Source organism: Natator depressus, chromosome 6 (genome assembly GCF_965152275.1).
Source record: "Natator depressus isolate rNatDep1 chromosome 6, rNatDep2.hap1, whole genome shotgun sequence".
NCBI classification, from domain to species: domain Eukaryota; kingdom Metazoa; phylum Chordata; order Testudines; family Cheloniidae; genus Natator; species Natator depressus.
In genome coordinates this window covers 31,200,647-31,227,252 of record NC_134239.1, presented here as the reverse complement: position 1 = coordinate 31,227,252, position 26,606 = coordinate 31,200,647, and the positions used below count along the sequence as shown (strand labels likewise).

The following is a 26,606-nucleotide window of genomic DNA, read 5'->3' as shown; positions in this document are numbered from 1 at the left end:
TGAGTCAGGCCCCAAAAAACATGCTACTGGGTTAGAAATCATGAGATTTTAATTTAAAAAATGGTTCATTTTATTTTTCTTCTGGTTTTTGAGCCTTTAGGTGGCACTCAAATCACTTTTTAAAGATTTTCCTGCCAACCATGAGGGCTAGAAACTTTCCTTTTTATCTTTTTTTTTTAAATGAAAGCTAGGATTTACAGATAATGATATGACTTCAGGAGCTTTAAAGAAACCAAATAATTCAAAAGTTGGCAACACTGTGTTTGAATCCTCTATGAACATCATTTTCAAACACAGTTCTCATTTCAATGTCGACAGTACATAAAGCAATAGCTCTATCACTTCATTAGCTGTTGATAGTGCTAACTTTTACAGCCATTTGCCAGGCCTTCAGCCAGAAGAGGGCAAAACCATTACAACTGTTGCAAATTTTAAACAACAGTTTTGTACATTAGGTCACCTCTGAAAGGTATGTTTGTTCCGAGGTAAGCACATTTAATTTCTACCACCATTTACTGAGAGGAGACACCATCATTAAATCTGAAACTTAAGTCTACAAAGTTCTTTCATAATTATGGTTTGTAATCTCAAGGCAGCCAACTGTAATGAATTTCAATAGTTCTATTATAATCCCCACCTCTAAAAGAAGATACTTATAATTTCTTGAGTTTCTGGTCAATGAACCAAGGATTGCAGGCACTCCTAGAATTAAAAGAAAATATGACTCTTGGCTTTTACATGTCAGTTTGATGCCATATTGGAAACACTGTATATTGATACATGTATGATCAGTAGAGAGGAATTGTTGTCCAATATTATTACACTGGCACAGAGCAGAGCACTATGGATAAAAGTCTTCTGGTGTTTCCTATAATAAAAAATATTCCTTGAGCTTAAAACATGATTGTTTTGAAGCACAAGGGGACTGTATTTGGAGTTCCTGGCTAAGAAATTTGTCTTTAAAAGGTCTGTGATTAAAAAGTCAGCATTTTAAAAACCTAGTGACATTTGATAACTTAAAAGTTTTAAAATTCTGTCGATGTGAATAACTATTTGAAAGGATTTTACTCATTTTCTGAATGTGAAACTAATCAACAGTAACCCCAGTCCATAAAATAATTAAAGGCTAACTTCTACTTACTATTTAAAAATAAATATAATATTAAAAACTGGTACAGTGATGAAATATAGTTCTTTAATGCAGTCTTCAAAATATTACACACCCCCACATTGAGTGGGGGAACTTGATGGGGCTGGCAACATAAGGGGACAGCCTCAGCAGCAAGGGAGGGAAACTCTTGCTAAGAGGCTCCAGGTACTTACTCCCCACCTCTTGGAGTCTCTGGCACCGATTGGCCAGCTGGGGAGATGGGGTACTGATTGTCAGCATTCCCCAGTTCCAGGGATATAACCTGGAGCGCATGGACGGCAGGTGGAGCCGCACTTCAGGGAGGCTAGCCCTGGCTCTGCCCCTTCCGCCCCCTCTGCGGCCGAATCCCCGAGACTTCCTGTCGTCCCCCGGCAGGCGAAGCCCCGAGACCCCCTGGCCCTCTTCTGTGGCTGAAGCCCCGAGACCCTCTGTCCCCATTCCCCAAGGACAGAGGAGCCCCAGGCCAGCCAGAGCCTGACCCCCTAGCAGCCGAAGCCCTGACACCGCCCCCCCAACCTGCTCAGAGTAGCCCTGGGGTGGCCAAATCCCCCGTAGCCATGCCTCCCCTCCACAGACCGAAAGCCACCTTGAGAAAATTAAAAAACTCTTCTCTTCCTCTCTCTTCCAGAAGAAGAACCTGACCTTTTGCTGTGCCCCATGCAGGTTCTGGGGTGGTATGTGTTAGTCAGCATCCTGGGTTCATCAATAATCTCTCTGGAGTCTAGGGAGATTATGAATGAACCCAGGAAGCTGAATAGCACATACTGCCTCCTCAGTCATCCCAGAACCTGCAAAAATTTCCCCCACCTAACCCAGAACCGCGGTCCCGCAGCAGCAGCTGAGCTAGGGGAGACAGTGTCTCCCTGGCCTATTATACCCGCCGCCCATGTAGAGATTCTTTTAGTTCTGTTCCAGGAGCCCCACCCTACCCATCCTGAGCTAGAAGTGGGAATTGAGCCTGACAGATGTTGCAGGTCTATCTGACCACCTGTTTGGGGTGAAGAAGAAATTTTTTCTCCCATGTAGAAAATCAGTAGAGGACTAGGGAGTTTTGCACCTTCCTCACAGCTCCTTCAAGCCACAGCAGGTTAAGTATGAATGTGCTTAGGACCTAACTGAGGTACTTGGCTTAGTTGTTAATCTGTCGCGATTTGTGACTCATTTCCAGGGCAGTTAAAAGGATAGAAGATGACCAGGGTTGATGGGCCTTGGGCTCATGGGATTGGGTCAGATTTTGAAGTCCCCACCCTTCTGGACCCTTTGTCCCCCTTATGGGGGGTGAGGTGGTAGGACTCATAGCAAGCTGAGTCCTCAGGGGGTGGGCTGAAGAGAGCCTACCCTGAGTTCCAGTTTATATGGTATGAACCTTGTAATCCCTGCTCTGAAACCACTTACATGCCTGGCATAGGAAAATATAGGTGATGGGCGAGTATTGCCCCTCCCCGTGTTAAAGTTTAATAAAAGTTGTGCCCTGCAGCTTAAAATCCATCCAGTGTCTGCCCTCATTTCACCGCCATATCCGAACAATGCTTTTTATCACCTTCCAGATAAGAAAACACTTAGACTTTAATGCCCAGGTTTCCAAACATGGGCACCCAAAATGTGTCAGCAAAACTCACAAATTCACTTCCTGCATTCTCAAATGGGCTTTTGTACATTACAAATGGGTAGCTGTGCGTCCAAGTACCCATTCGCATATACAGCGGCAGAATGTGAGTGCAATAAAATTGCAGTGCCATTTTGCAGGCATCACTTAGACACTGACTTTTGAAAATTTGGCTCTAAAAGCACATTTTTGCAGGCTTTTGTATTTGTTTTAATGGCTATGCAATTATCTGTACAAAGCAGTTTATGCACAAGCAAAGTAGTTGTTTTTCAAAACTTTTGTTGCTCTGACTCTGTATTCTGCATTAAGGATTATTTGCATACAGTACCATCATAAGCATGGATAATCTCCTTGGTTTAAATGGGAATTAACTAGCAACGTTGGCATTGGAATAGTCCAATTGACTTTGTGTTGGAACTGGAGGTATTGCTTTAAAGCCAGATCCTGAAGGAATTTTAGGTTAGCTTTTAATTCCTGCACACTCTGTTTCAATCTCATCAATCCTAAGGACAGACAGGCCAATCAGAAGGGGAGTTAGATGGGAAACACAACTGCTTCTCCCTGCTTGACAGAGGGGGCAGGAGTCATGGTCCCTCTGTATCCCCATGCAGAGACTGTGAGGTATTGGAGCTTTCAGAGTTCATGGTTGTCCCTGTAATGTTATCTATGTCTGTCTCCTCTCTACACCTTTCTTAATTCAGGGACACCCTGTACAGAACTTCCTTTCTGGGCCTTTGCATTTAGCATCAGGGAAAAAGTCTGACTGCTGCATGCTCACTCCATCAGGATTCCAGCTTTATGCTCTGGACACAGAGTCAGCCTGAGTCAGGGAGCTTCAGTTGTCTCTCCATAGAGGAGAGGGGTCAAGATTTGCCCCTTAATATGTAATTTTATTACGACTTCTTACATGTGTAGGTCATACCACATAATACACAGTATGCACTACCAGTATCGTATAGATGTTATCGACTGCATCCATAGCAACCCAAAATATATCACCAAATCAAAAATGAGAGAGATAAAAAGGAACAAGAGAGCAACTAAGACAATACAAAAGAAGGTATTAAACATGCCAGATCTTAAAAGACTAACTCTGGCTATTACAAAATTGTGACACTCCACTGAGATAGTGACCTTGGCAACATAATAAAAAAGAACAAATATCACTTCTTACAAAAGGCCAGGGATTAACTATGCGTTTGTAGAGTTCCTTAGCAATTCAAATCTAAAATGGACAGATGTGTAAGCACAGGGTTGCTATTGGCACATATAAAAATTTTGTGACATGCTGAAAAACTGGAAAGATATGTACAAGCCTCACTTATAATTAGGAAGAAGTGTAAATAGTCTTGGAGACTAACAAAAGCTGGTTGTACAGTACAGTGCTTCAGAGGTGATAGTTTAATTGTTGGCATTTCAACCATAGTATTTTCAATGAGCCACTCTTAGACATGCCATGCTGGGAGAGTTATCCCTTAGATAACTTGCCAAGGATAAGGGACAAAACTTGAGAGGTATTTTAATGTCTTTTATGTACACCACTAATATCTGCTATAACGTCAATCTTCTCTACAGTCAGAAGGGGAAATAAGCAGCTCACTCAAACTCCTGCCAGCTCTTTTTTTTACAGAACAGCAGAAGGATTCATCCAGCACCCTCTTTCCAGAGACATCTATCTGCTGCTAGTGCTAAGCCTGGTAACCTGAATCCTTTCATGAATTCAGATTCCCCACATGGCAACACACCATGTCGCAACTGCCCCACAGGCTCTAAATGGAGGAGGGGTTACACGTCCTTAAGCTGGCACAAAAGTTACATACGTAAAGACTTCGTTCTTGTATTATCCAGTAACAGGATAGGCTGTCAGTACCAGGGTATGTCTCAAGACACTAGCTTAAGCACGCTAGGGAGAGGAAGGTTGATATGGGGAAATGAACAAAACCAAGGAAATACTAGAGAGAAGTCCTGTCAGAAAAACTAGTTACAATATATCATCTGCATTTGCACAGAGTGAAATTAGGAGGCCCTGACTTGATACTGTTCAAGAAATATGAACATGTAATGGATGAAATGGAGTTTTGAATTAATTTTAAGATTCATTGCTTCCAGATATAAGGAGGCAAGCTATCCGATTTATATTTCTTAACTTTTTAGAAAAAATATTCAGTTTTCATTAAGTACAGTGTAAAACATTTATAATTATAATGCAGTGATGTTATCTAGTCAAAAACAGGACTGGAGTTATTTAACTAGAGAACACAAAAACTGATTTATTAATATTTTCATGGATTAAAAATGCCAAGATTTGTTCACGTGATTAGTGGTGTCATTTTATTTATTTATGAGTAGAGCTGGTTATGAATTCTCTGTTGAAATATTTTTCACTGAAAAATATGATTTCAGTAAAATCAACATTTTTAGCAGGAAAATGCTGATTTTGAGCAGGAAAATGCTGATTTTGGAAAAAAAAATTCCACTGGAAAAATCTAAATAAAATATTTCATGTCGGTGTGATGTTCATCACTATCTGTCAGGCAACCACAATGTCTCATGGGATTTGTAGGCCTAGTTTTTCATGACCCCATTCTCCCTCATGGTCTTGATATCCTGGCAGGATTACATTTTCCATGATGCACTGTGGCTCCCCTCTGACTGAGCTGCCATGGTGCATCATGGGACTCCCATGATCATCAGGAAAATGCAGTGTGACTAGGGATCCCAGCCCACAGAGAATCATGTTGGATGAGTCATCTTTTTAACTTCAACTCCCATGAGACACTGCGGCAGCCCAGATGGATGTAGGCTACTGTTGAAATGTTTTGCATGTCTGAATAAAAAATGTGCTGAACTTTTGTTCCATGAATAGTTTTGATATTGCAACTTGTCACCCTTCGGGAGAAACACAAATGTCAAAATAGCAGTATTTCCTCTGAGATAGAAAGTCTCCATTTATGAGTGATCTGGACAATTATAGAGTATTTTTGAAAATGCATGTGATTCCTGAGAGCTTTATTAATTTTAGAATAAATGATTATTTATCTACAATGTCTTTCTGTAAATAATTTATAGATTATTCTCCATACATTATTCTCCTGTTCAGAAAGAATCAGAGAGCAGAAACAATTCTATGTAACTTAGGTGGCCAACCACAAGCAACAAACAGTAATGGAAGGCAGCCGCTAATAAACAACCTATAATACAGTCCGAACACATTAGCACAGCCGTGAAATTCAGGTTCAGTAGTCGAAAACCCAGGCTTACAATGCAGTGTGGACGCTCAAGCACAGTCTTGGAAACACCAAGTCAACAGACCTGGGTCCCACAAGCCCAAGCGTGGTGTGCAATGCAGACATATCTCAAATGGTGTTTCAGGATGGCTCAGAGTATACACTGTAAGGTATCACCGTTTTTGTTTAGTTTTTTTCCCTGTCCTTTGCTGTGTATATGTTACTGTCTGATAAAAACGTGCAAAATGTTTTAAATTTGTGCCCAGGAATTTAGCTGCACCCCACCCATTAAAGATAGTAGGAGGCACTTAGCTATGTGTCCATTCCATGTCACATTGTGGGAATTAAGGAAGCAGTGTCCAATGTATTCATAACAGCAACTCACCCTCTGCATCTTCTGGCCTTGTAAGGTCAATGACTCCTGGGCCCAGTTTTCCATCTTCACTGGGTTTCCCTGTTAACTGTGGGCCTAAATTCTCAAAGCGTGTTCTTTCCTGGAAAAGACAAGAGATACTATTAATGCTCCCTATAGCCTAGTCCTACTTGCATGTCTGTGTGTATGTTTATGTACAGACATATGCCTTTTCCTTTATTTTCCTGAGTGAATTAAATGAGCAGGTTTTCATTAAAAGTGTAGTTTCGAACATAAAGTTGAGGGCTTCATTTTCATAGGTTCGGAGCACCCAGAGCTCTCATCAATGTCAGTTGGAATGATGAGTGTTCAGCACTTCTGAAAATCAGGCCCTAAGGTTTAAATGTGAAAATGTACATAGAAGCTTCCAAACTAAGCTGAACTGCACCTTTATAATGTATAAATGATGGTACATTCAACCGCAGAAAACTTTTGGCAGGAAGCAGTGCTGATGTATGCTGCACGCTTTGTCTTTCCACTAAACTTTGTGACTTAAACTGGAAAAAAAACAATCGACATTTGAGAGACACTAAAATTTAGAACTTGAAAGAAAAGTTCCTATTAAAACATGCTGCTAATTTAATGGAAAAAGCACTTTTTTTCCACTAAGAGATCCAAGTTTGCATTCGTACCCCTGAGAAAACACAAGTCTGAATTTTATGCAAGAGGCTTTCAAAGACAAGTATTCAAAGAAGGAATAGTAGATGACAGAATTGATACTATTATTTTGTCTAGGAATTTCAACTGAACCTCAATGGGAATTGAAAAAGAGAGAGGATGGTGCTTGCTCCTAGAAAAACACGAAGCCTTTGAGAGCTGGAGACCTGCACAGGAAAGCTGGACCTGGAACTGTAAAATGAAAACTAAGGGAGGTATTTTATGTGTTAACCCAATCTTCAATCAAAGAACTGCAGGGCAAAAGCACTACAATTGACAGTACAATATTCCTTCAGAATGTGAGTCTCTGTAGTACTCTGTATCAGTAGCTAAGTGTTCAATGGTTATCATTAATTTAGCGTTCTCATTTGAAGGAACACAACGTGTTTTCCCTCTTGCCTTGTTGTTACTTCTTCAGACTAAACTTGGTATTATGTTGTACCTGTGAATGAATGAAACCTTGTTGTTCATTACTATGAAACAATATTAAATGTCATGTCAGCTTGAATTTACAGACGTGAAATACCAGCTTTCAGCTCCGCGAACAGTTTCTGCATGTTATACTTAATGCATTATGCAGAAGTAGAGTGATGATTGCTGTTCAGTCTATTGTTCAATGACCTAGTTCTGTACTGAGCATTTTAGACATAAGAAGAAAACATCATGAGTTTTCTCTCCTGCACAATGTTTAGAAACTTAGAAATGTTCTTAAAGACCAAACATACAATTACTTGATGGCTGTTGTGCCTCATTTGTTCAATCTCAGTTCATTTGTGCTGTCTAATCTGATTATTTTTGAATATCATTATATTTCTATAATTAATTCCCATTAGCCAAATTGTTCAGGAAGCCTTTTGATTCTTCAGATCATGGAATATGTTTAAGTCTACATGGGAAGAAAACACAGCACAAAACCGATTCACTGGGTTTACTACCACAACATGCAGCTGAGGAGTTTCAGGTACTAAGTGTATTTTTAAAAGTTTCTTAAAATCTGCCATCCATCTAACAGGTTAGCTTTGCATTTTCATAATGGAGTAACATTCTCCATGTATTGAGTTGTTTCTGTAGTGTAGCTTTCCTATATAATGTATCTGTTGATGAGGGAACTTAAGCAAAGAAGCTTAAATGAAAAGTAAGAGTTCTAGACACAGAGAAGCAATGTGACTTAGAGACAGGCAAACTAACACTACAAGGCCAACCATTATACCCAAAGATGTTCTATAATCTAACAGTAATCCTGCACCATCAGAATGGAATCTGCTTTGCTGGCAGATAGGAATGATTTTTTTTTCCAAGTGTTCCTTGTTCCATTGTTGAGGGGCAGGTTTAGATTTTCACAATTTGCACTCAAAATAAAAGCAAAAGTCAGTACTAAGAAAAACAGCTTTTAGCACACACCGTTTCTCTTTCCAAATATTTGCATTAAAGCCTTTCCTAAAGGAGTGTTAACGTGGCATCTGCAGTATTCTTGGAAGAACAACCGTTAAGTATGGTTTAGAAGAAGGAGAAATATCTTTCTACTATTAAAATCAACAGAACCTGCTGTATATCCATATGCACATTTGAAGTATCTTTCTCGTCATTCATTCCCTTTGATTTTTTACCAGAAAATATTCTCTGTTAAAAAAGGGGGAAAAAAAGTTTCTGAAAGAATATCAATATTTTGACATAGAAGGAGAAAAGGGGAAATTACACGATAAGGGCAGAAATAGTAAGTAAGATGAGAAAGCTTACACAATAATAATACCTTTTCTTCTAAAAGAACTGAAGTCCACTTATGATTCAGTAATAACCTCTGGTTTTCAATTCATAGGAAAATAGACCACAGCTATTATTTCTCAATATATACATTGGAAAGCCTTTTTAGTCTCTGATTTTTTTCAATGAAAAATATTCTTCACAGTGATGCTTATGATATCAATATTTGGATGAGGAATTAGTACAATTTATATGAAATGCTTTCATGAACTTAATATTCAAAGGGACACTCACCTGTTTGGGTCCCAACCTTTTCCTTTCTTTTGGGCTTATCCTAGTAGGCTTCACATCAATCAGCTAACATATGGTGAAACCACTACTTACCTTGTTTACACTATGATTTTAAAAGGGGTTAGTTATCACATTTTTAAAAAACACCCTTTTTCCTAGTGCAAACAAGTCCTAAAGGAAAATTAATTCTACATAGCCTATAGCCACATAAACAGCTACATGTACATATTGTAAAATATTTTTAAAGTGTGTGGGTGTATATATATAAGCACATACGCATTAACAAATAAATACACACACCCATTACATCCACACACATATGTATGTGCAGCCGGAAATATATATGCCCATGCAAGCTATGTTTATGTATATTTTTGCTTCTTAGACACACAGAGCTAATTTGTTTGTATGTTTTTAGTTAAAGCGTATCTTCCAGGGATAGGGTGTGGTTTTTACCTCCTTTTCAAAAGGTAATTTTGGAAGTCTAAACAGGTGGACAATGTCCTTTAATACTGTCTGCGTGTCATCTGCTGTAAATTCATACAAAGCTGTTCACTTTAAATTGTGTAATTTCAAGAAAGTGCTTAGGATATGATCCTGTAAATCTTTACTCATGGGAGTAGGCCCACAGAAGTCAACGGGACTAAAAATTTGCAGGGTCAGGGACTTTTGCTGAAACTGTAAGCTCTCTCAAGCACAGTTTGGGCCCTCTGTGTTTTTGTGTATTTTAAAAATACAGTAAAAATTAATCACTACTTTAAAATTAGAAGAAGGAAAAAATCTTCTTGCAACAGCCAAATCTTCATTTTCATTCAGTGACATGATTAGGCACTTATTTATGCATTGTCAGTCACAAACATGCAAAAAACATAAAAGTTATTAAAAAAAATTAAAGTCTGTTCCACTGTGTTGTAGGGCTGTTGGTTCTCTAAGTGCTTTGAAATTATGATGTATGAGGTAGATGTTGCATATTAAATAAAGATATTTAAATGATAAAGCCCCTTTAGTGAGAGTTGATGAATGTTAAACGTTATGAGCCACAAGACTGTGGCATCCATCATATTCACATGTTATCACAGTCAATGATGGAACAGCCCCAGCGATGACAGATAGACTGCTAGATTATTATCCCTTATTTCCAGAGTCACCGAGCAAGCCAGCCAACCCCTTAGGCATTATTTTAAACTTTGCATTAAATTAGCAACTTTTCCCTCATTTCTGTGGCAGGGATTATCAATTCTTCCTGCGTGTGTGGAAGGTAAAGGGATGGTTTAGTCAACCGAGAAGTGGCGGAAGCAATGCCCTTCCTACAAAAAAGCTGCAAACTTCAAATTACTAGAAACAAATATAAAATTGTGATCTTATGGAAGAACAGCAATGAAACAGTAAGCACACAATAATGGCTTTTCTCTGCACTTAGATAAAAGCTGAATTTTTGATGTGCACAGTATATTTTCATAAAATTTTATATACTTTGTTTTATACACTTATTGGCTATTCCATAATAATGTGTGTGCTAACAGTAAAATTGCTCTTAAATTTATGTGTGTTATTTATACGTTCCCACGTAACAATGCTTTTTGTTGTAAAAAATATTCTGTTTATTAATGTAACTTTACAACCACTGCATCCAAGATCCGTGGTAAATTAATGACATTTTTATTATTTTATAGTGTCATTAAATTTTTACTGATCATTCCATCAAACAGAAGCAATAAAGGCCGTAATGTAAACTGGGACACTTAGATCAGGGGAACAGGAAGGCATTCCATATAGTCTGAAGTAAACGACTTGCTATAAATGATATTTATACCATCTTTAAGCTTGTGAGAATACTTGGACAAGTTTGGCAAAACTGTTTCAGTAGTGCAGTAGATTGTGTACTTAAATAACAGTTTACTTGCCAGCGAGACAAGTTTTTTCAAACCAGATGCGAGATGACTGATTGCATCCATCTCTTGAAAAACAATATACGAAATGTAATAATACACTGAGTACCCCTCCCTTCTGGATTACCAAGACTGATCAGACTATACCCATGCCTCAAATTATTTCAGCATGCTAGCTTTTTCCACATCTGAAATGTGTATTCAGACTAAACTGGAAAATGGCATACCAGCTGATCCTTGTGTGAAAGGGTTTGTTCTATTTTTTTTTTTTCAAACAAATACATTTTATTTAAGTAGACATGGCTGGACAATGATGTAATACTCTTTGTTTCAATAGTTTAACTTGGCAGCAGTTACCAAGGTTTATTTAAAGAGCCAATTTCTAGAGTCTGAATTAATATGGGTCATTCACAGAAGCCACAGAGTTTATGCCTAAGGGGCTATTACATATCTGAGGACAGTATTTTAGTTTCAATTTTAATTCGCTATAAATAATTATCACATCTTTACACACAAAATACATTACAATTAGGTTATTCCACACTGAATGTCTCAACTAATTCTTTAGTGGCTTATTTCTTATTTATGGTCTACACTGTTTACATGCAGTGGAATGTAAAAAAAACAGCTAAAAACACCTGCATTCAAAACATCAAACGGAAAATTTTCAGCAAAACTTTTAGGGATTCATTCACACTATCCCTATTAATGCTAACAGGAATTGTGAGAATAAATCCCCCAGACACCTCAGCAAAATCTTATAATTTCCTAAGAATGTGACTTATACTTATTTTTGACAACAACAAAGCAATTCAGAGCTCAGACTGACACTTTGTCCTTCCAACCCGCCATCCATTGTGACTATGAATCAGGAAACATTGTTCTGGGAGAACTCACAAGTCCTCCTTTCATCATGCAAAGGTCAAGGTACAAATTCTCCCAAGTTCCTCCTACTTTTTTACAGCTAGGACTGGAAAGTGAAATCACCCTCTGCTTAGAATCTTTTGCAATAACTTGGCACAGCAGGAATCATTACAAATGGACTTTCAGCCTTATCTCTAAGTTTTGTACATTTTTGGGGGGTGGGAACTATTGTAATAGTTCCTACCATATCAATTTGTAGTCAGAAAAATAAAAATCCCTGAAAGACGTAGTACAGTAGATGTAGAACTCAGAAAACTTGGCATTAGTTCACAGGGATCCATATGAACCTTTTTCCAGTTTTAATTCATGTGGTTTTGCTTTGATTTCCAGTTGTGAGCAAACTCCAAGCAAGACTTAACCAAACCCATCAATTTTGGCCAAGTTATAGGTGGAAACACTGAAAAATCATAGAATTTCTCACGGTTTCTCAATAGGAACCATAAATCTGTCCCAGGTTCACAAACTTTTGGCAATGTTTGTCCCAAGTTTGAGATTTTCTCAGGAATATTTTGCATGGCTAAAATTACAAGGTATCATATCATTCTGTGGCAAGAGGCATTTAAATATTTAGCGTGTGTGTATGTGTGTGCACATGCGTGAGAGAAAGTCTGAGAAAAAATTACAGTGAAAATGTAATAATAGTTATTTTTCAGCATTTTAATAACTGGGCCATTTTGCTAAAAGTTTCGGTATACTTGATGTACAGGTTGGATGAATGAACTCTAAATGTCTGTGACTTTAAGTTGATCTGACAAGATAAAATACCAAATCCCAGTAACTTTAACAATATGAAGGTAATGCTCCCAGTGGTCAGACTAAAAGGGCAATATAGTATATCCTCACTTGAAACCTTACTTTAGTTTTCTCCTTCAAGATTTCCAGGATGTCCATAAGGCACTCAGCTACTATGATAATGAAGGAGGTATAAGAACCTATATAGAATAGAAAAGAATCCCTGCCTCAGCCTACAGGTGCCTATTGCAATATAGGATATGTCTACATGGAGATAAACAACCCACAGCTGGCCCAGGTCAGCTGACTCAGGCTGGAGCCCGAGCTCTGGAACAGTGCAAGGGTGCAGCCTGAATCGAAACATGTACACAGCAATTTTTAGCCCTGCAGCCCAAACCCACCAAGCCTAAGTCAGCTGACCTGGGCCAGCCATGGCTGGGCTGCGAGGCTTTTATCTCCGTGTAGACATTCCCATAGTGCCCTGATGTACCATGCTGAACTGCACTGGAAGCATGTACCGACTAGAGGGAAAGGAGGACATTAAGTCCCCTTTTTAAAGTATATAGTTTAGTTTTAAAACACTGTTGAAAAAACAAGCAATGCATTTGAAAAAAGGATTTATACTAATCCTGCTTAACCGGCTCCATGCTTCAGCTGGCTTCCACTATTCTGAATGTGACAACATGACACATACAGGGGCGTCACAGGAGAGTACGAATCTAGTGTTATTAATGTTCATGATTTTATTGCAAGTCTCATGATATCTGGGTCTCTTAAAGCCCCAGCTCCTGGAGTCAGGTGAACATATGCAAATATCACGTTTTTTATCAAATGAAAGCTAAGATTCTAGCCTTTGTGGCTGTGGAAAAAAACTTGGAAACATGAACATTATAGGTTCAAAAACAAGACGACAAATATCAACAACTCACTGTCCTATTTTTTTAAAAAAATATTTTGATTTTTTAAGCAAATTGCATGATTTTAGAGGTTCTGACTCATGATTTTAAAGTGCCCTGTGGAAGAGAATACTAGGAAGCTTCCATCACTGTTGGAGTGGATGTCATGACATCTGAATGAAGAAATATGAAACGAGTGTTAAGGTGAAGTCCCTGTATATGTGGTTATTAGTGGCACTCAACACATATTTTTGCATTACTGGATTTTATTGCTTTTCAGGTCACCTTTAAAAGTAACACAAAATATATTTAATTCTTTAAAAAACTCAGATAGCCAAATATTTCCATCTAGACAGGATTTTATGAGTTAATCCTTCCCCCCGCCCCCGCCACCTATTAAACACTGATAGACAGATCCTTAACTACTGCAACACTTGCAGACACTCCTAAAATATGGATCTACCTCAGTTAGATTACTTTCAACAGGATTACTGCACTTACTGAACCCCCTTAACCAAATGCTTTATATCTTTGTTCATATGGTTTTAATAAGGTTTTAACCAATTGCAAGGTTATTTATAAGTTTGCAACTCCCCAGTAGTTAGAGTTATGAAGCGTTCAGACTTAAGCATATCCAGTTGTGTGGTAACCCAACTACTGCTTTTATGCGGTTTCCAACTTTTTATTCATGCACAAAGGCATGATGCATGGCAGTATCCGAAAACTTTCTGATTAACTCTTTGTTTCAGCAACACATTCACACAGCATTGTACTGTAAAATTATGCAGTTCAACTGAAACGTGAGAGAATTTTTATTAAAACAATGAACTGTTGAATTCTGCCTAGATTAATGAAAATTGATTACTCCCAGAGAACAAAGGAATATTCAATTAAATTAACAGCTGATAAATATAAAACAAACAAAAAGAATTACCACTTCACACACCATATAATAAAGCAGTAGAATTCACTGGAGGTCAGAAGGAGCCCAAAGCCTGACCTGTCACTTGTTTTTAAAAGGGCTGAATAATTTTATGACCATTAATGACATTTGTAATAACACAAGGTAAAATACAGATTATTGAATCTCCCATTCCAGGGTGCAAATTATTCACTTGCAGGGGTCAAGTAGACATTCCCTCCTTCTCCTGGCTGCTCCCCCCTCACAACCCAGCATCAGTGGATCATTGGCCCGGTGCATTATGGGAAGGAGACTAATTTGCTTCTGTAGCATCAAGTATTGGCCACTGCTAGAGGCACAATACTGGATTTAATGGACCAATAATAAATTATGTAGGCCAGCCCTATGTAACTTGTAAGAGTGAAGAATATGAATGCATCAATTTAGAACACACATTTTCTTTTAGTCCTACACATACTTGTGCTATCATATTATTTTAAACAAAATATGATACCGAGCACATGTTCTACAGGAAATAATTGGATTGTTCTACTTCTTTTTTACTTTATTTCCTACACTACTGGGCATGAATCTGTGTCTGAGGGCAACTCAGTTGCTACATGTCCAACATAGCCATGTAGCAAGTCCTACATGGCCCACCAGCAGAGTACAAACCTAGGACCTTCAGCATGGCAGCACAAACCTTTACCACTTCAGCTACTGGAGTAACTCCATTAACTCACAGCAGCAGAAAGCCCATTTTCCTCCAGTGAACTGGAGTTCCAGGGATGGCACAAGGGAGGCTGCGGGGGCTATAGCCACCCCAAAATTTGCCTTACACCACTCCTCCCCCCCATAGCAGCTGCTTCTCTCCAGCCACCCAGCTCTGAAGGCAGAGTGGAGAGCGTGGCAGCTACTGGCTGGGTGCCCAGCTCCAGCAGCAGTGGAGAAGTAAGCCCAGGCAGGGGTTGGGGAGCCCGAGAGCAGCCCCTGGCCCGTGTTCCCACCTGCCGGGGCACACCACCCGCTCAGACTGACCCGCTGTGGCACAGGCTCCTGGGTCCCACCTTTCACAGTTGCTGCTCTCCCAGGGATCTGCCGGCCCCGGAGATCAGCCAGTGCCTTGTGCTGCCTGGCTCCGGCTTCCAGCTCTGACTTGACCATGGGGTGGGGCCTTAGAGGGGGGCAGGGCCCTGTGATGAGGGGGGCGCAGCCCCCTCACTGGGAAGAGGTTGGCACCACTCCATAGAGTTCACAGAATAAGCGTTGCTGAATTGGGGCAATAATACTATTACTCTGCACATATGTCGATGACTGAATTTCCAAAATTTGGTCATTCTTAGAGTCAGAGTTAGACAGAACTCAGGAGACTTTGATTTCCATTACTATGCTCAAACAACTGGACTTCACTTCTCTCTCAAACAAAGCACTGGGTGCGTATTCAAGGCTGAATATTTAAAGAGGACTACACGATAACACATCTTTAGCAAGTAGCCACATTAATATAACAAAGAGTAAAACTATTCCAGTTTCTGCTAAGAAAAACAGCTTTGCTGGGAGAGAAAAAAGGAGTCATCGACTTCAGTTTTGCTGTGGCACACTGCAGACCGCAACTGCACAAAGCAAAATTAGCTGCCTTCCACAGGAGTTTGGAAACGGACAGATTTACATAAATTTAGATTGTACATACATGCCAGTAGCCACACATCTTAAGTACCAGTATGATGTAGTCTTATAAACTGTACATATACAAAATATATGTACAATTTAACATTTTATACCAGCATTGAGACATTCAGATTTGATTTTCTTACAGTTACTTTAATTCTACCATTGTGAGTGTCTGTGTTATGATAGGGTCTTTCATTATGTAATACAACATCAGAGGGAAAGCTACAATAAAAAGAACCTCCAGGATGCAATAACCACTGGCCAATGTATGATAAATACACTTTTCCTACATTAGGAATTCCTCCTTTGACAATAATTGTAAGGGTTGAAAAACAGGACTAGGCAAATTGATTTTCAAAACAAAAAATAGTCTAAGCCATAGCAAAAAGCTCAAAGCTGAACCTGAACTTTAAAATATATAGCATTGCAAGTGCTCGCACAATTCTGCATGTTTATTATAAAACAAACCAAAGGGAATAAAATTATTGCTAAATTAAAAGTCTCCGAGTATATTTGCATTAAAGTAAACAATGATGTAGCATGGTTGCAAAAAGGAACTCAGGTCTATTTAATGTTCTCTCAGACAGAACTGAACCTAAACTTTTAAAATACAGACATATTTCATTTGAAATTGTCTGCTATGTACAGTTTTTCTGGGTTTGTAATTTTTATTATCTATTTTTTCAAGTATTTATTTTGTGTTTGCTGCAGCATTTTACGCTGTTTATTCTCAAGCATCCTTTACTATGCTCAGAGAGAAAACACATATCACTAAAGAATCAGGATGGATGACAATGGAACGATGATAGTAACATCATTATGCCGTGTCTTACCTCTTGTATCCCCATAACTGCCGTGTTTGCCTCTGATTATTTCAACCTCAAGAAAGTGTGCTGCTTACTGTTTGTGTCAGGAAGGCAAGATTACTGTGTGCAAGGTTAGCATATCAAGTATGATATACATAACACCTGTGCGATAGATGTACCCTTCAGCTAGCTCCCTTCTTTAATTTTAATTCAACAAGAAAAGAACACTCAGGTTGCATTAACATTAAGCATGTGCTGAAGTGCTTTGCTGAATCAGGGCCGCTCAGCACATTGCAAGATCAATCTCATAGGGTACCTTAGAACAAAAAGTTTATGTTAAGAAGAGGTAATGCTGTTTATCTGTGGCTAATAAAAATAATTTTTTCTACTTTTTGTTATTCATCCTGCCCTTCAAGATGAATTCGGGTGAGGGTCTTGAACAACTTTACACCAAATAGTTTGGAGCCCTTCCTGTACAAATAGGAATTCGTTTTCTTCCAGGATGGAACAGCACAAGACTAAGGACATGAGTGCCCTCACTGAAGTAAGTGGGACTACGGACAGTATGTAAAGGTAAGCATGAGTAATTTGGAAGAGACAGGGCCTAAGTCGCTTGGAAATCACAGATCTAAAATCTCTACCTGGGGAGAAAATTGCTAAAAGCGCATTAATGATTAGTATAAATTTATCAAGCCAAAAAAATAGGCAATCATTCCCCAAAAAGGACAAAGAAGATGCTTTCCTTTCAAACATCTAAGTTTCCATTTTTCTGGATCATACTCTCATAGGTCCAGGGTTGCCCTTACACATTTGTCTACAGACCTATATTCTGAAGTCCAATTTCCTCACAAAATGCAAGGGCTGTATCATATAAAAAGTACTGCTCTCCACTTAAAATACTAACATGACTTATACCTAAACTAAACCGACAGCCTAAAAAGAGAAAAGACTCACACAAACTTAAAGACAAGCACAGCCTGATCCAAAACTAGCTATAGCAACGGGAATCTTTCTATTGACTTCAATGGGCTTTGGATCTGTCCTAAATAAATTGAACAGTAACTAAATCCTTAATCTGAATTCAGTTGTTCATTATCTAATTATTTTAAAAAGAAATATTTACATTATGAAATACTGTATCAAATTATGCTCCGTAGAGGCAAAATTCACCCTCATGACGGGGGAACAGTACAAGGGCTATGCACGTTAAGTCCCACTTAAGACTGACAATGAGGGCTTAGGTGGGACTTCAGTGCTTGCCTTCAGCACAGGGCTGTATTGCATCCTACGCACATATCTGTACTTTTGATTTCAAAATTATCACACACACACACACACGCAGAAAACATACATGGAAAAGTCCACGTGATTCACTGCATGAAGATAAAATGCCTCATCCCTGGGGAAGACACTTGCTACTCTGTCGGGAGATGGGGGCAGAATATGCATGGAGAAGGGATTCTATTGTCTAAGGGAATGATGCCTTCTCTACCCCCTTCTATGCTTACCGGCCATATTTAGCTGGAATTTGTGTTAGTTCCATTCTTTCCATGTTTCGTAGCAGAGGGAATGACTGTCCTGTGGTTGTAATAAGGGATATTTCTTTGTTGCTTTTGAGTAGAATGATAATACCTAGTTCTTCATCAGCAGTCCTCAAAGTGCTTTACAAAGTAGGTCAGTATCATTAACCGCATTTTACAGATGGAGAACTGAGGCATAGACTCAAGAAGGTACCATTCTGCAGCCCAGTGACGGAACTGAGAATTGAACCCAGGTCTCCTGAGTCTTTGTCGAGTGCTCCATCAACTACACCACACGGCCTCTCATATAAATATATTTAATGTATTTTTCAGCCATAGAACATTCAAGCCTTTGCAGCTGTCAAATGAATATGTTTAAAGAAAACAACAGAAACAAAAGCAAATATAACATTAGTATTACCTGGGAACTACTGTTTTGATGTCACTCTTGGAAAAAGGGATCTCCTGTATGGCCATATGCACATTTATACAGACTGAAAAATCTGTTAGCCAATACCACTAGCTGGCAACTATTTATGTCTGAAATGGGAACATAATCAGTTTTCATTGGTTAAGCCCAAGCTGTGCCAAATTTTATATTATGACTAAAAGCTTGGCCAAAGGCAATGGCAAGTAGCAGAAAATTGCTTACAGTGTTACATGCCAGATTACTTGAATGATTTGCATCAGGTCTGCAGGAGGGTTTGGGGTATTAAAACTTAAAATTTGGAACAGTCTTGAAATGTGGATTTTTGTTATTTGCAATATGACACAGAGGTGTGGGTTATGATACAGCATGGACTGACTAAATGAGACAATTTTTAATCTAAACAGCATGAAACTTTTAGGAAAAGTTCAGTTTGAAATGCTAGTTTTTTTCAATTGAACCTTTGGAGAGCCAACTGATTTAGATTAAATTCTCACCCCTGCATTTCCAGTATTGTTGCCATTGTACTAAATACAGCTATACAGTTTGTATTCCAGATGAACTGATCTGACTACAAGCCGTTAGTATGATTCTTACCCCAAGATAAATCAATATTTAATATCCCCTGCAACAGCCCCAGCAGATGATTTTAAACCTTGCCTCCATCCCATTTAGTTACCTTTAAAAATTCTTTATGCCAGCCTTCACAGATGACTTCTGAAAAAGTCTATAGTCTATAAAAAGCAGCCTGAAAATAATGAATTCAGACAAAGAGGGTTTTTTTCTTCTTTTTAATCTTCATGAATTGTGCTGATCTCTAAATCCATCTCCTTTAGCTAATTCTTACTTCTCAGCTAATTTGAGGAAAACATAAATACTTCCTCTAAACCTGAAATATATTTGAAATATAAAGATAGATAGATGATAGACAGATAGACCCTGTGCGATAGTGGAGATAGAACGATAGAAGGAAGATCCTGTGTGCTAGAGAGAGAGAGAGAAGGGGACCCATGTGCCCATCCCCAGCCATATGTGCTATAAGGTAGGTCTGGTGAGAGGACTTTTGCTGATGGAAGCTGAAAGAATGGGCCCACCAGTGTCTCCACCCTGGTTACTTCAGACCAGGATTTGCAATTCTCCCCCCAGAGGGTACCAGACCCCGGCAGCTCCTTCCCATCTCCTAACCACACAGGCTATGGGAAGTGTTCAGAAGCAGCAAGGCAACTCAGCCCCAGGACTCCAAACATGATACAAATTCACCTCAATTTTGAGCTCTGGAATGGGCACATACCCACGGTTGTGCATACAGGGTGTGCCGGGTATGCCCAGGCACACCCTAATATCTCCAAAAAAAAGGGGCTTTGCATTTTAATTTAATCGCCTGATATGCTCTTTTAGTTTTAAAGTATGGACTGTTGTATTATGCAATAAGCGCCGAATTGCATAATATAGATGTTGCAGAAATGTATAGAAAGCCCGCGTTTGCTCACAGCATGCGTCCCCACTACTGTGGTGCTGCATTACCATTGGTCCTCCCCTCCCCCTCCAACTACTATTCTAGAAAATCTTTAACCTATATAAGCAGCCACATCAGGCATGCCCAGCACAGTGTCTACAGTGTTTGTAATCTTTGTCGCGTGTACTCTACTGAAATAGCATAACAAGCCCGTGGCTTTACGTTTTAATTCCATTGTATGGTACCCCCTTTTAATTTTAAAATATGGATCGGTTCGTTGTTAAGATAAGAAAAGGAGCAGAAAATATAAGAAAATATAAACTGAATTATAATGAATGTGCTGATAGTAGTGCAAATACCTCGGACTCCTCGGTTAAGAACTTACATGAAGACAATGCCGCCACCAGTTCCAGTGCGTGCAATAAACTGAGTAATGACCAACAGAAACAGACTTTGTCTCTTAGTTCAGGTCACTGTAGTTCCTATTCAAAGCCATCAAACATTCCATCTGATGACCCAGTCTGTGATATTCCAAAAAATAGATTAGAACGCCGGTCTCTAGAGGACCTTATCAGCCTAGATTGAGCATGTTTCCTAGAAGTAAAATAGGGAATAAACAAAGAAGTTTTCAGTCCATTTGGTATGAAAAGTATAGGTGGTTAGAATATAGCCCATCAAAGGAAGCAGCATTTTGCTTTTACTGCCGTTTCTTCTCCTCTAATGATGCAGCAAACAAAGGTCACACTGATCCAGCATTTCTTGATAAGGGATTCAGAAACTGGCATAGGGCTAATGAATGTTTTAAAAACCACCAACTGTCAAAATCTCATGTGTTGAGCTGTTCTTCATGGTCAAGTTTTAATGAAGGGGAACCTACTGATGTATTGTTGGATGAGGTCAAGCAGGCTTATCTGTCTAAACAACAAGAAGAACGGTGCCATAACTGAAGTGTAATGGAGCGACTGATTGACATTGTTCTGTGTTTGGCGAAAGGTGGGAGACCATTCAGGGGTCACAATGAAAAAGCTTACAGTTTTGAGAAAGGTTTAGTTCTAAATCTTGTCACTACGCTCCAAAAATATGATTCCGTAATGACAAAGCATGCGCAACAATCTCCTCGAAACGCTACCTATCTGAGTAATTGCATCCAAAATGATTTAATTGTGGCCTTGCACAATGTTGTGCAACAAAAAATTGTGTCTTCACTAAATGGAAAAATGGTCTCAATAATTGCCGACGACACTACTGACTGTGGACACCATGAACAGATGTCCATTGTGGTGCGGTATTTTGACAATGAAAAACATAGTCCAGTTGAACATTGTGTGTCTGTTCAGAGACTATTAACAGTTGATGCTCAGTCTATTTTTGACCAGTTAAATGACATCCTTGGCATTCTTAAAATTGACTGGTCATCAGTGATGTCTGTCTGTTTTGATGGCGCATCTACTATGTCTGGATGTACTGCGGGAGTTCAAATGAAATGTAAAGAAAGAAAAGAGTGAAATACTCTATGTACACTGCTATGCGCATTGTTTGAACCTCGTCCTAGTAGATGCATGCACTTCAAGTAAACAAAACAGAACTGTCTTTGATTTTTTTGGTGTTATTCAGACTCTTTATGCCTTCATGGAGGGGAGTCCTGTGTGACATGTAGTAATGGAGAAGATTTCACAAGAAGTAGGATCCCAGTTGAAGACTTTGAAGTCCCTGTCAAACACAAGATGGGCATGCAGAGCAGAAGCAGTGGTTGCTGTAAAACAAAACTACTCCATCATTTTACAAGCTTTACAAGAGATTATCAATACAACTTGCCTTGCTGATGCTAAAATAAAAGCCAGGGACCTTATCCATGAACTAAATTCATTCAAGTTCATCTTTGCCCTTCACATGATGCACCCTATTCTCCAGATGGTGGTAAAGGTGAGTAAGGCCCTTCAAGCTCCAGATCTCAACTCACTTACTGCAATGACAGGGGTGAAAAGCTTGCGTAACTCTTTGGCTGCGATGAGAAGTGGCCCAGAATATTTTCAATTTATTGTCAATGACAGTGTGAAAATGTGTGTAGAGAATGATATATCAATTCCCCCAGTTAAGAAGAGAAAAACGTCCACTTGTATTGATGATGCGTTTGAGTCCCAGCATCACTTTGATACAAAAGAGGAGCAGGAGAGAATAACTTCATTTTACCTTGTAGACTCAATGATTACCAGCATTGACCAGCGATTCGTACAGGAGACTTGTAAAATTGTGATTGCAATGGGAAAACTGCTGAGCTTAGACATTGGCAGGGACGATATGAGAATCATTGCCAACAAATTTAAAGTGTCCTTGGATGAGTTGGAAGCTGAAGTCGGATTGCTTCGGGGTTATGATGGATCTGTTCCTAAAGGTAGCACTACGAACACCACCAGAGAGTGGCTTGATTGGCTAAAGGAATTGGATCGGTCTTCCATATTCTTTATGACTGATTTCAGAGTAGCAGCCGTGTTAGTCTGTATTCGCAAAAAGAAAAGGAGTACTTGTGGCACCTTAGAGACTAACAAATTTATTTGAGCATAAGCTTTCGTGAGCTACATCGGATCCAATGAAGTGAGCTGTAGCTCACGAAATCTTATGCTCAAATAAATTTGTTAGTCTTAAAGGTGCCACAAGTACTCCTTTTCTTTATGACTGAGTATTCAATAAATGTTCGCCTTTAAAAAAAATTAAAAAATAAAATTCCCTGGGTGCACCCTAATGAAATGTGCTGGGCACGCCTATCCACATACCCTAAATAATTCAAGAACTATCAAGTTGTGCACATTGCTAGCCTATCTAACCAGGTGATCTTGGTATTGTTACTCTCCTCCTCCATTCCTATTGTTTATTATGCTTATTTCTTTGTGTCTTGTCTTAAATGGCATAGCAAGGGGAGGAACCACATCTACCTTTGCACTGCTCAGAGGCTGCACAATGAGGCCCTGATCCTAATTGGGCCCTTTAGTTACTACCACAATATCAATGTTAAACAATAATAACGAGCCTGATTTACTTGTAATGCAGTTTTTACTTCCTTTTCATTTCCTCTGCCCCCCACCCATCTGCTACCTCACACAAACAAAAACAACAAGATATAAATTGTGCATCTTATTTAGAAAAACATTTGGCATACAGCTTAACTGTGTCCTCAGACTGAGGCAGATTTAAAGCCGGTCAGAATGCCACAATATATGAAGCACACATACAGTACAGCAGAAACATTTTTTTTAAAATCTCTTTGTATCATGTATGTTTTAAATACAAATTCTACCTTGGAAATTGTGAGCTATGATATTAATTAATGGAGATCTCACACACAACAGCAATGTGATGAGATTTACGTTGTTGCTGAGACAACAACATTTAGAAAAGTCCCCGCAAAAACACAGCAGGGGTGAGCAGCAGAGGAGATAGATAGTGATGGCAAAAGCACAGTGTATTCCTAGATTGCAATATAGTGTCAGCTCAATGCATTCTAGGGACAGAAAAACATTCCAGCTTGTCACAATGAGGTCAATATTACAGTAAGGTAAAGAGTTCCATTTTAATGTTACATAAGAATGGCCATACTGAGTCAGACCAATGGTCCATCTAGCCCAGCGTCCTGTATTCTGACAGTGGCCAGTCTAGATGATTTAGAGACAGTGAACAGAGCAGAACAATTTCAAGTGATCCTTTCCCTGTCGTTCTGTTCCAGCTTCTGGCAGCTGGAGGCGTAGGGGCACCCAAAGGATGGGATTGGATCCCTGACCATCTTGGCTAATACCTAAGATGTATGATGTCTCTAATAGACCTAAACCATTGTACATCTATCAAAACGGCAAGTTGTGCAAGTCAGATGCCAAGGTGGTTCCTAATGCTACGAGAGGGGCATTCCATAGTAGTAGGAGAGTGAGGTACTAACACAGGCCTTGATGTAGGGAAGCACACAAACACATGCGCAAGCTCCTCCCCATACTGAACGGCACGTGCTTAAGTGCTGTTCTGAACAGAAATACTGCGGTATTTTCTTTTTGTAAACTAGATTCTGCAGATCCCAACAAGACACTTCCAAGTAGCTGTCGAAAGGAGGCGTGGACAGAGACAAGGGAAATGGCTTGATAAACTGAGCAAAGGACCCATCTGCCTCAAAACTCTTTTTCCCTTTCAAACTAATGCACGCTGTTATTTTAAACTCATCCTGCAACTCATCTTTTTTATGTACACAACATGTGGTATATATTGATAAGCTACAGCAATAAAAATACGAGGCATGGCAGGACATTTTTTTTGGTTGGGAAGTGGTTCGCATGCCCCACTCTATATATTGTAGACAAACCACTCTGAATAAAATATGAGCGTTTGTTTTTTAAGAAAGTATTTGTCTGAGCAGTTTCTTTCAGAAATGAAGAGTGTATTAAATGTAACTGGCCTCCATTTCCCTAGGAAGTAAAATAAAAAAAACAGAAAAGGAAATAAAACCGTTCAGGACAATATATTGCCCGTATTTGTAGCTTTGAGTTTTTTGAGAGGATGGGAGGTGTTCACAGGTACTTCATTAATAAGATGTTTAGCAGCAATGATGTAGTGTGATCTGGTTGCTTCTACCGAAGAATAAAACATGGGATGTATGCAAAGAATGACACGCAGGTAATCCCTTGATAAAGGAAAATCCCTTGGGAGGAGGAATGTATCAAACCAGCCTAATCTTATTCATGAACATCCAAAAAGAATGATTGGCATCAGGCTAGGAACAGAATTCTGGCAAGGAGCTGGCAACTGAATATATTTTGGCAACCTGCTAAACTCTTGACAGAACAGGAATTTATACAGTACATGATGTCTCAGTGACTCACTGTGTCTACAGTTCTAATGCATATCCTTCCAGTGATGGCATCTATCCGCACTGGCATCTGAAATACAGCAAACAGTGCTCCTGCACTTTAGAAATAAAAGGGAATAAGCATGTAAATGTCTGCTGCACTAAACAACAATTTATAAAAAAAAGAAAAGTAGGATGTGGGTAATTGTGGCCCCCTCAGGGAGGTTGTTGTGATGATGCAAATGAGCGATAGGGTTCCTATCCAGCTCAAGAAGTCCTCTGGGAAGTGACGTCGAAAAAAAATGCACAGCCTCATGGTCAATACAGGCTTAATCTTAGACACAAGTATCCACTCCCCTTCACTGCTGTTTATTAAATCACTTTGGGATTGTGGGAGGGGGAAGGAAGAAGAGAGCTTTCCAAATTGCCATCTCAATACTCCCCCCTCAGTCAATGCAGATCAGCAACTGAAGATCAGGAATTTGAAATGTTTTGCCAGTCTTTCTTCTAGAAGCATTTGCAACGTGGGCCTCACAATAAAATTCTGGTTGTCTGTAGATTTTCAGGATGTAGGCTGGGCAATTTCAGGTTTGACATTCTTTAGGTTTTAAATAGTGCTACAGAAACAGACTATGTTTGAAAATGGTTTTAACATAAATAATCTGATGTTGAAGATTATTTATCTTCCTGATACATTTCCATTGTGATAGGCTTGTTTATGGAGTTAATATCATATGACTAGAGATAGACTAACTATTTTTCCAACAAACTTGCTCCTTTATATGTTTGCAAACTACTAGTAAACAGACTTTGATTATTACAAATGTACTGGTAACTTATATTTGTTCAAACACTCAAGGGAAACATTCCAGCCTATGGGTTTTTCATGAGTTATTCACTTTCTTTGACTAGTCATATTGTTCATATTGTGTAACTGGTCTCCTAATTCTTTTCACAACATGCAGGAAGTGACAATTTAACCTGCTGAAATTTATTTCTTTATTTAAACCAAAATGTCTAAGATAGCATAGACCTGGGATTCTGCCCAGAAATAGGCAGTGGAGTAAGCAAACTACAACAATGGAGAATGTGATTTCAATTAATCTCGCTATAAATACACCTTGAGAATTTAGAGGAATCTTGAGTTTAGGAAGTAGTTAGGTATCAGACGGGGTAATCCAAACTCATCCCTGTTGTACTTAATCAGTCACTGCAGTCAATGGAATTACTCTAGGAAGAAATTTGGCCCAGTGTGTTTACCTAAAGGAATGTATGGGGAGGGCATGGAGATGAATGGTACTACGAATTGCTTGCCGGTGGATGTCTGTGGTTGGACATAAATGTGAAAGAATGTATGTATGTATTCTAAAGCTCTTAGATGAGCTAGTGAGAGAGGGAAAAGTTTTACCTTATAAAATGTGGATAAGCAAAACAAAACCTGGAGTAGGTTTGGATATATGTCTGGAAACTCTCTTGAACAGCTTTGTAAACAGGCTGCATGTGAGAATATATGATGAT

The 26,606-nt window shown here is 39.1% G+C and overlaps 1 protein-coding gene across 8 annotated transcripts in view; it reads right to left on the bottom strand.

Moving 5' to 3' along the window:
- SOX6 (SRY-box transcription factor 6) overlaps positions 1-26,606 on the bottom strand; it is a 469,848-nt gene that overhangs the window by 37,093 nt on the left and 406,149 nt on the right. For all 8 annotated transcript variants that reach the window (XM_074954950.1, XM_074954952.1, XM_074954946.1 and 5 more), the window contains one exon: positions 6,369-6,477. In XM_074954950.1, coding sequence (XP_074811051.1) covers positions 6,369-6,477 — 109 coding nt within the window. The remainder of the gene's footprint in view (positions 1-6,368; positions 6,478-26,606) is intronic.